Source organism: Fukomys damarensis, unplaced genomic scaffold (genome assembly GCF_012274545.1).
Source record: "Fukomys damarensis isolate Sample0158 unplaced genomic scaffold, DMR_v1.0_HiC HiC_scaffold_25, whole genome shotgun sequence".
In the NCBI taxonomy this organism is placed as follows: domain Eukaryota; kingdom Metazoa; phylum Chordata; class Mammalia; order Rodentia; family Bathyergidae; genus Fukomys; species Fukomys damarensis.
Window position 1 is genome coordinate 11,610,149 of NW_022900937.1, and position 11,346 is coordinate 11,621,494.

The 11,346-nt window shown below is 37.5% G+C and overlaps 1 protein-coding gene across 1 annotated transcript in view; it reads left to right on the forward strand.

Moving 5' to 3' along the window:
* The window catches only part of Mindy2 (MINDY lysine 48 deubiquitinase 2), a 50,535-nt gene that overhangs the window by 21,914 nt on the left and 17,275 nt on the right, over positions 1 to 11,346 (forward strand). Inside the window, exon 6 of the mRNA XM_019210148.1 lies at positions 10,331 to 10,433. Coding sequence (XP_019065693.1) covers positions 10,331 to 10,433 — 103 coding nt within the window. The remainder of the gene's footprint in view (positions 1 to 10,330; positions 10,434 to 11,346) is intronic.

Sequence of the window (11,346 nt, forward strand, 5' to 3'; positions counted from 1 at the left end):
GGTTAGTTAATCAGTCTGGGGTGTATAAATAAGTCATCGAACAAATATATAGACAGTCATATTATCTATGAAGGGAAGGGAGGAGGGGAGGCAGGAGGGTAGACTGGTTATTCAGTTGAATATATGTATATGTGTATATATATATGTATGTTGTCATACATATTATCTATACATAGTCATACCTTTAAAAAGGCAAAAATTAACAGAATTAGATTCTCAATACAAGATTTTAATTACCTTTTCTCTGTAATAAAAAATATACATTCCTTTATTGTGTTTATTGGTACTGTTTAAGTATGCAGTACAGTTAAATTCACCATTGGGATCTTATACCTTTACATGACGGATCTTGGTTCTCATTTTTTCCCCATACCCCTGCTCTCCCTTCTCTCCCTCCACCCTCCCTATTTACAGAGACTTTGTTTCCATTTTTTCCTTTTATCATATTTTTTCTTTTCTCTTATTTCCTTTCCCCTACCCTTCCCACTTCTCCTATACATTTAGCCCTTTGTTTTCTATTTCACATTATCAGTTATACAATTTGAATCTTATTTACACTTTAGTTTTTCACACCAGAGAAACTTTTCAGTATTTACACGTATCTTATTTTACTTATGAGTGTGGCCTCAATATGCATCCATTTTCCTATGAATGACTGTATTTTCTCATTCTTTATGGCTGAATAGTACTCCATTGGATAGAAAAACCACATCTTCTTTATCTAGTCACCAGGTGATGGGCAGTTGGGCTGTTTCCAAGTTTTAGCTATTATAAACGGTGCTGCTATAAACATGGGTACGCATATATCACTGTGGTATGATTCTTCTAATTCTTTTGGAAAGATACCCAGCAGAGGGATGGCTGGGTCAAATGGAACTTCTAATCCTAGTTGTTTATCTCCGTATTGATTACCACAGTGGTTGCACCAGTCTGCACTCCCACCAACAATGGAGAAATATTCCTTTCTCCTCACAACCCTCCAGCATTTTGTTATTGGTTGACTTCTTGATAGCAGCCATTCTTTCTGGGGTGAGGTGGAATCTCAGTGTTGTTTTCATCTGCATCTCTCAAATGACCAGTGATGTTGAACATGTTTTCATATATTTATTTGCTGCTTTTATTTCTTTGTCTGAAAAATGTCTGTTCATTTCACATGCCCATTTCTTTATACTTGGGAGGTCTAATTTTTTTAATAGTCGTTTGTCTGAGGAGCAAGCTGGTAAAAATTTTTCCCCACATTGTAGGTTTTCTCTTAGTTCTGTTGGTAGTTTCTTTTGCAGTGCAGAAGCTTTTTAATAAGATGAGATCCCAGTGGTTGACACTTTGTGCTGGTTTCCGTGCTACTGAGGATTTGTTCATAAAGTTTTTCCCTATGCTAATGTCTTTGAGACTTCTAACTTACCTTCCAGCACGTTTAATGTTTCTGTTTTAATATTTAGAACTTTGAAGGCCAGGGATTTAGCTCAGTGGTTCAGCCTCCTGCCTCTCAAGAAAAAGGATCTGAGTTCGATCTCCAGTACCAAAAAAAAAAGGGGGGGGGAAACTATTTAGATCTTGAATTTTAGTTTAGTGCATAGTGAAAGATAAGGGTCTAGTTTTAATCTTTGGCAGGTTGAAATTCAGTTTTTCCAAAACAACTTATTGAAGAGGCTGTCTTTCCTCCACTGAGGATGGTTGGCTTCTTTGTCAAAGATGAGGTAGCTGAGTACATCTGGAGTTATTTCTTTTCTCTATCTCTCTTTTTTTTTTTTCTTTTTGGTTTTTTGAGACAGGGTCTCAGTATATAGTTGAGACTGACCTGGAACTCACTGTGTAGCCCAGGCTGGTCTTGAACTCACAGCGATTCTCTTGCCTCAGCCTCCCCAGTGCTGGGATTACAGGCGTGCACCACCACGCCCAGCGGTCTGGACTTATTTCTGTATCTTCCAATCTATTCCACTGATCCCCAGGTCTTTTTCTTTGCTAGTACCATGCTGTTTTTATCACAGTGGCTTTATAGTATAGTTTCAAGTTGGGGATTGTGATACCCCCTGCCTTGTGTCTGTTGCCTAGAATGGCTTTTGTTATTCTGGGTCTCTCTGATTCCAAATGAATTTTTGCATTGTTTTCTCTAGTTCTAAGAAATAAACTGTTGGATTTTCAGTAGGGATTGCATTGAATCTGTATAGCAGTTTTAGAAGTATGTCCATTGCCACTATATTAATTCTTCCTACCAAGGAACAAGGGTAGTTTTTTCATTTTCTTATATCCTCTTCAGTCTCTTTTTTCCAGAGTGCTGTAGTTTTCAGTGTAGAGATCTTTTGTCTCCTTTGTTAGATTGAATCCTAGATATTTCATTTTTTTGGATGCTATGGTGAAAGGGATTGTTTCCCTATTTGCCTCAGTGAGGCTGTTATTTGTGTACAAAAATGCTATTGATTTTTGAGTATTTTATGTTTTATCTAGCTACTCTACTGTGTCTGTCAATCAAGTCTAGAAATCTTTTGGCGGAGTTCTTTGGGTCTTCAATGTAGAGTATCATATCATCAGCAAATAATGAGTTTCACTTCCTTTCCTATCTTTATTGCTTTTATTTCTTTCTCTTGTCTAATTGCTGTAGCTAATGTTTCCAAAACTATATTGAAGAGGAGTGGTGACAGTGGACATCCTTGTCTCGTTCCTGATTTTAGGGTTTCAGTTTTTAACCATTTAGTATGATGTTGACTGTTGGTTGTTCATAGATAGCCTTTATCAAGTGGAGACAAAGACCATCTATTCCAATTTTCTGTAGTATATTTATCATGATTGGGTGTTGAATTTTGTCAAATGCTTTTTCTGCATCTATTGAGGTGATCATATGGTTTTTGTCTTTGACTCTGTTAATATAGTGTATTACATTTATTGATTTATGTATGTAGAACCATCCTTGCATCCCTGGAATAAATCTGACTTTGTCAGTGTGTATGATCTTCTTGATGACCCTCTGTATTCTGTTTGCCAGTATCTTATCGAGGATGTTTGCATCTATGTTCATTAAGGAGATTGGCCTATAGTTCTCTTTTTTGGTCAGGTCTTTCCCTGGTTTTGGAATCAAAGTACTACTTGCTTCCAGGAATGAATTTGGAAGTATTGCTTCTCTTTTAATTTCATTGAAAAGTTTAAAGAACATTGGCAGTAGTTCTTCTTTAAATGTCTTGTAGAATTCAGCAGTGCATCTGTTACAATGATGGTTGTTTTGTAGCCCAATTATTTTCCCCCATGCTTGGTGATGAGCTGTGTGAGGGCCAAAGTTTGTCTTCTTTCCTTGGTGCTTAACCACATGCATGCTTGCCTCTTTTCCTTGTGAGGAAAACTCAAATATAGCAAGGTCTTATTGAGCCTCCTACATTGTCCCTGTATATTCCCAGTTGTGAGAGTTAAAAACAAAGGCAGATACTATTGTAAACAATTTTAGAGACCAAGACTTGGATTTTGACACACACACACACATGTCTGCTTTTTTTTTTTTTTTTTTTTTTGGTACCGGGGATTGAACTCAGGTCCTTGTGCTTGTGAAGCGGGCAGTGGAACCATTGAGCTAAATCCCTGGCACCATTTCACCTTTGTAGATCCTTTACCATGTCATTGTTATATGGAAGACTTGCCAGACGAATAACTAAATCTGTGCATGCATCTCAGAAGTCACCCTAAAATGACAGTGTTAATGTCTCTGAGCTCTGGAATTAATTTCCCTGATACAGCCTTCCGATATTTAGTAGACCCTTTATGGATTAATCTTAACTAAAATGGAGGTTTTTCATTTATCTAATCAGATCTTTGTACGTAACTTCTAATTTATGGTTATTTACTCTCAAATGACAGAACACTGGCTCTTCTTTCCCCCCTGTACTGGGGATCAAACCTAGGGCCTTTTGTGTGCTAGGCAAGAGGTCTAGCATTGAGTTCTCTACTGTTGAGCTATTATCCCCAGACATTTTTCAAAATTTCATTATTAGTGTTTTTACTGTTTTTTTGTTTGTTTTGTTTTTTGGCGACAGTCTTGCTATGTTGTCCAGGCTGATCTTGAACTCACCTTGTAACTCAGACTGGCCTCGAACTCATGATCCTCCTGCCTTAGCCTCCCAAGTGCTGGGATTACAGGTGTGAGCCATCATGGCTGGCTGAAATTTTATTTTGCAACACGATCTCACCAAATTGCCCATGCTGGCCTTGAACTTGAAATTCTCCTGCCTTAGTCTCCCAGGCAGCTGAGAGTTGTCTAAATGACTTGTAAAATTCAGCAGTGAAGCCATCAGGACCTGAGCTTTTCTTAATTGGTAAACTTCTAATTACATTTTCAATTTCACTGATTGTAATTGGGGTGTTTAGAATTTTTTTTTAATCTTCTTTGTTCAGCTTTGGTAATGTCTATCAAGAAATCTGTCCATTTCTTGTGTTTTCCATTTTATTAGCATATAGGTTCTTGAAGTAGGTATTGATGAGCCTTTGGATTTCTGCTGGACCTGTTGTGACTTCACCTTTTTCATTCCTTATTGCATTGATCTGGCCTTTTCTTTCCTTTTTTTGACAAGGTTGGCTAAAGGTTTATGGATTTTATTTATTCTTTCAAAAAACCAACTCTTCGATTCATTGATTTTTTTTTTTTGTATCATTCTCTTAGTTTCCATTGCATTGATTTCTGCTCTGATTTTTATAATTTCTTCCCTTGTACAAGCTTTGGGTTTTCTTGCTCTTCTTTTTCTAGGAGCCTAAGATTCATCATTAGGTTGTTTGAGCTCACTCTGTTTTCCTAGTGTGGGGTGTGGGCATTCACTGCTATGAATTTTCCATGTAGAACTGTTTTCATTGTGTCCCATAGTTTCCTGTATGGTGTATTAGCATTATCATTTATTTGTAAAAACTGACTAATTTCTTCATTAATTTCCTCTGTGACCCATTGATTGTTCAGGAGAGTGTTGCTCAATTTCCATGTGTTTATGAAGTCCTTACAGTTTCTTATGCAATTGATATCCAGCTTAATTGCATTATGGTCTGATAATATACGTGGGATGACTTCTATTCCTTTACATTTATTTAAACAAATGTTCTGGGGCCGGGGATTTAGCTCAGCGGTTCGGTGGCCTGCCTTGTAAGCGCAAGGACCCGAGTTCAATCCCCGGTACCAAAAAAAAAGTAAACATGTTCTGTGGGCTACTATGTGGTCTATTTTGGAGAATGATCCATGTGCAGCGTAAAAGAAGGTATATTCTGATTTTGTGGGGTGGAACACTGTCGACATCTATTAAGTCCATTTGTTCAAAAGCTTGGTTCAGTCCTAGTATTTTGTTGTTGATTTTTTTGTCTAGATGATCTATTTGTGATAGTGAGGTATTTAGGTCCCCCACTACAATTGTATTAGTGCTTATTTGGTTTTTCATGTCCTTTAATATTTGTTTTGTATAGTTGGAGGCATTAATATCTATGATTGCCATCTCTTCCTCTTGGATTGTTCCCTTTACAAGGATGTAGTGGTTTTCTTTGTCTCTCTTAATCAGTTTTGGTTTGAAATTTACTTTGCGAATAAGATAGCTACCCCTGCTTTTTTCTGGGCTCTTGTTGCACGGAGAATTGTTTTCCATCCTTTCACTTTCACCCTATGAGTTTCTTTTTGAACTAGGTATGTTTCTTGTATACAACATATTGTTGGATTTTTGCTTCTTAATCCATCCTTCCAGTCTATTTCTTTTGATTGGTGAATTGAGGCTATTGACATTGATGGTTATAACTGATATGTATTGACTTATCATTCATGTTATTGTTGATTCTTTTTTATCTTTCTCCCTCTCCCTTTAAATTCTTGCCTATTGGATTTGCTCTGTTGGACCTCATGGAGTTCTGACCTTCATTATCTTTTTCTAGGATATTGTTTAGAATTGTCTGTAGTGCTGGTTTGGTATTCATGAAGTTTCTCAGGTGTTCTTTGTCATGGAAGTATCTTATTTCCCCATCCATTTTAAGAGAGTTTTGCAGGATACATCAGTCTAGGTTAGAGGTTGTTTTCTTTTAGGGCTTGAAATACCTAACTTCAAGCTCTCCTTGACCTGAGGGTTTATGTTGATGTGATTCTGCTGTGATTCTGAGTGGCTTTCCTTTGCATGTGATTTATTTCTTTTTTCTAAGTGCTTTCAGTATTTTGTTCTGCGTTGGGTTTCCGGGATTTTGACTATTATATGTCTAGGTGTAGATTTTTTTTTTTTTATCATGGCTAATTGGAGTGTTATATGCCTCATTTATCTGTATGTCAAATTCTTCCCCTCTGGGAAGTTTTCTGTCATTAATTCTGTGAACAGTTTTTTTATGTCATTTGTACTTTCTGCTGCTACTTCATGGATTCCTATCAGTCTTATATTATTCTTCTTTGCATCATCTAGGAATTGTTGGATCGATTTCTCATGATCCCTTACTGTTTTTAAGATATCTCTCTTTTCATGTTGTCTGATTGCAATCCTATCTTCTATATCTGAAATTTTTTATCTTCACAATTGTTCATTCTGCTACGAATGCTTTCAGTAGAGTTTTTAATCTTCTGGGTATGGGTATCTGTTTGAATCTGTTTCATGGATTCCATTTCTTTCCTATGCTGGGCATTCATGGCTTCTATCTTGGTCCTGAGCTCATCTATTTTTTTGTCTGTTTCTGTTCTAGAGTCTCTAATCATGTCTTTGATTGTGCTCACCCTCCCTGTAGATAGTCTGGGAAATGATTTCTGCTTTGAATTTTTCTAGAGCCTGATTGATCTGTTTTGTTACTTCCTGTGCTATGAGTTTAGGGTGTCCTGGTGGTTGATTGTCAGACTTTCCACCTTGTTTCCCCCAAAGAATTTACCATTGATGAACTGGAAGTCTGCATTTGTGCCTTGCTTAGGTATTTTCTCATTTTTTCTGTTGTTGGGCTGTCCTTGATTTAATTCCTGGGTTAGTACTTTGATCTTCCTGATATAGCTGCTATTTAGGTTTTGAGTCTCTAATGAGTCATAGACACTCTCATTTTCATAATATCAGAAAGGAGAACTCATTAAATCAATCACAACCCTTTAGCCCAATTGATACAATCAGCAACATAATAGCATCAAGCACGGCTTAGAAATTGACCATTTTTGGTAGTTAATCTGTCAGTTTTAACCATGTGAATTAAATCAAAATTGAAGTCCAGCCCAAAATATGTTTATAGTAAATAATTTTTCAATATAACAACTTTACCCTTCAGGGTGGGGACTTAGAAGGAGTTGGGAAGAGAGGAATAGATAGGCAGAAGAATAGGAGGAGGTTTCAAGTGAAGCCAGAGGACACAGGATGATCACGCAAACTCTAGGAAACTGTTGAAGACAAGAGGGAAAGACAGAGTGTGAGGACAAAGACAAGAATAGAACAATTTCACAGTAATAGGGAAGCTATAAACTGTACTCACTTTCCTTTGAAAGTAATTGCAATCGAGCGAAGGAAAAAGAGAGAAGAAAAAGAAGAAATCCAAATTAGGGCAGAAACAGGAACAAAAGGGATGTGAAAAATAATGCGGGGGAGCAAGAGACTGAGCAGGAAAAAGAAGAAAGAAAAAAGAATTTTAAGAATGAGAATATATAGAATTTTTAAAATAAAAATTAAAAATAAGAGGAAAAAAATTTGAAGAGCCTCTTTCAGGGTATCCCTCTCCCTCTCCCTCTCCCTTTCTCTCTCCCTGTCCTTGTCCCTGTCCCTCTCCTGGGGTCTTTGCACTGAGCTACATCCCCAGCCCTTTTTAAACGTGTTTCCAGACAGGTTATCAATACATTTGGCCAAGCTAGACTTAAATTAGCCATCTTCCCCGCTCAGCCACCCAGAGAGCTGAGAATGCAGTTATAAGCTACCATACCCAGCACTGCTAGCAATGTTAATAAAGAACAGCCAATGCTGGGCATAGTGCACGATAATTTCCGCACTCAGGAAGCTGAGGCAGGAGGATCACTGAAAGTCTGAGGCCACCCTGGCCTACTTAATGAGTTCAAGGTCAGACTAAACTGCATAGTGAGATCCTGTCTCAAAAAATTTAAATAGTCGGGCATAGTGGCACACACCCATAATCTCAGCACTCAGGAGGTCAAGGCAGGAGGATTATGATGAGTTTGAGGTCTGGTCTGCCTAGGCTGCATAGTGAATTCAAGGTGCAGGAGATCCTGTCTAAAACATAAATACATACATACATATATACATACATCATACAAACATGCATGCATACAGCAAGTGTTCAAATCGGAAGCAGCTATATAATAAGTAACATTGAAGGGCTGGAGGTTTAGCTCAATGGTCTTCCTGCCTCACAAGTGCAAGGACCTGAGTTCAATTCCTGGTACCAAAAAAATAAATAACATTGAAGACAACATGATGGCACATGTCTGTGATCCTAGCACTTGGGAGACTGAGGCAGGATGATCACTGTGAGTTCAAGTTTAGCCCCACCTATATAGTCAGTTCAAGGGCAGCCTAAACTGCATAGTGTGACCCTGTCTCAGAAAGAAAGAGTGAGACAGAGAGAGAATTGACAAAGGTAAGTCTTTGCAAATTATTTTTAAATGATAGAAAATGAAATTTTAAAGATATTTATGTAACATAAGTTCCTAGGAATAAATTTGACAGAAAATGGAGACCCGTGTAAATGGAAAAATATGCTATATTCTTAGCTTTCAAGATCAGAATTATAAAGATTTCATTTTCCCGAAAGTAAGTTGTAATATCAATACTGTTCAAAGCAAAATCCTGACAAATTTGTTGGGATCCGTGGAATGTGACAGGTTGTTCCTGTAATTTATGTGGAGATGGAAAGGGCCAGAATAAAAGTGAGATACTCTTTCTAGGGAGAAGGAGGGTTGAAACAGTCTTGTATACATTCTAGGCTGACTTCAGACTTGCAGCGTAGCCAGGACTTTTGCATTTCCAGTCCTTTTTAGGTTTAGAGATGTGGTCTAATTAAGTCAATGAGTTGCTCAACCTGGCCTCAAACTTGGAATTCTCTTGCCTCAGTCTCCTGTATGATAAGATTACAAGTGTGCCTCCATGTCCAGCAAGCCAGTATACTCTTGAAGCAGAACAAGTAGGGAGGACATGCTTCTCTAAATATGAAACATTTTAAATATTTTAAAGCATTAGACCAATAACAGAAAATAGAAACCTAAAAAGACTATGCTGATACAGACAAATAAGGCTCTATAGAGGAAGGAAGAAAAGTTCTTTGAATAAAAGTTGTGAAGACAATTAGATAGCTATGTTCCTGATGCTCTATAGAGGAAGGAAGAAAAGTTCTTTGAATAAAAGTTGTGAAGACAATTAGATAGCTATGGTGGAAAAAAAGGAAATTATTTGTTATAATTTACACCATAAAATTCTGTTCTGTGTACACTAAAGTTTAACTGTAAAATATATAAATGCAAAAGCTTGAGACTGTCTCCTAACTGTAAAATAGGAATTTCTGAAACAATACATATGCATCCATTAACCATAAAAGTAACATTAGTAAAGAAGACTACCTTAAAATTGAAGACTTGAGGGGCTAGGGATTTAGTTCAGTGGTTCTGGCAGCTGCTTCGCAAGCACAAGGACCCGAGTTGGATCCCCAGTACCAAAAAAAAAAAAAAATTGAAGACTTGTGTTTATCTAATGATATACTATCAGCACATGTCTATAATCCCAGCAATCAGGAAGCTAAGACAGGAGAAGTGTAGCAAGTTCAAGGCCAATCTACACTACAAAGCAAGACTCTGTCTCAAAAAGACAAAGCAAAAAAAATTTTTTTGTTTTAAAGAATAAGGACATTTCAAAGAGGATGTTAAAAAAGCAAGCCACAGAGTACATGATGCTGTTTGTAACAGAAGATCAATATCTAGAAAGTATAAAGAACTCCCACAAATAATTTTTTTTAAAGATCCACAACCCAGTAAAAAGAAAGGGTAAATAATTTGAATGCCCGGTGTGGTGACACATGCCTGTCATCCCAGCACTTGGGAAGCTGAGGCAGGAGGATCACCATGAGTTTAAGGCCATGATGGGCTGCATAGAAAGTTCAAGGCCAGCCTGAACTACACACCAAGACCTTGTTTCAGAGAACCAAACAATAGAAATAATAACCTTAAATAGTTCATATAATCTCATTTCTTCATTTTTTGCATAATTGAAATACAGCTGTGTGCACTGTGAACAAAATTGAAAACTGTTAGATGCTGATCTTAGTGCTGATTTCTTTTATAAATAATACTTTTGTGTTTAGTATTGTGTTAGAATAAAATCATGAAGAGTAATGTGTATTGCTTTCGTTATTGTTTGTGCTCTTCTCTCGCTGTCCTCAGACTGACGACATTGTGAAGGCGGTGGGGAATTGCAGCTACAACCAGCTGGTGGAGAAGATCATCTGCTGTAAGCAGTCGGACGATAGCCAGCTGGCCAGTGAAGGTGGGTCTGTGCTGCCGCTGCCCTTTTCACTCAGCAGAACTACTTATCTCAAAATTTAATAGCTTTACAGGTGGGGATTTAGCTCTGTAGTGCTGCTCCCTGCCCTGTGCAAGCACAAGGACCTGAGTTCGATCCCTGATACCTCCCCCCAAAATTATTTTTAATAGCTTTCCTGATTTTTACAAGTAAGGATACTTACAGGAATTTAAAAAGGAAATACTCATAAAAATGCCAGTGGAAGATTTGTTCTGGAACCCTATTCATTTGACTTGTAAAACAAGGCCTGAATGTTAATAACAGCCTTTGAAGTCATTGATATGGCACTGGTATGGTCATTTACTGAGAAGTTACTGATACTTACTTTAACAAACATTATTTTTATTTTGGATTTTATTTTTCTCCTCAGTACTTAGTTGACAGAAATGAGTATCAGGTGATAAAGCATTCTCTTTTTAGTTGGCCTCAGTGTTAAGTTTCAGTGCAGTACAATACATGAAGGACCTTTTCTGGGTCAGAGTACACCTCTGGCCGGACACAGTGGTGCACACTTATAATCCCAGCATTTAGGAGGCTGAGACAGAAGGATTAGTGCCACTTTGAGGCCATCTTGGTCTCTATTGTGAGTTCAAGGCCATCCTGAACTACAAAGTGAGACCCTGTCTTGAAAAATAAAAACAAACTAACAAATTAGCATATGGCACTGAACACTTGTAACTAACTGAAAATACAAAATTTAAAGCAAAAGCAGTTTAATAATTTTTCAATCATGTTCAGTCAACAGTGAGAGAAGATTTGCCCTTGGAGTACTACAAAGAGACAGAACGTTTAGATGTGCCTTCCCCACCATTTGCTCCACTTTTCTTAAAAACACATAAATATTAGCCAGGCGTGGTAGTGCACGCCTGTAATCCCA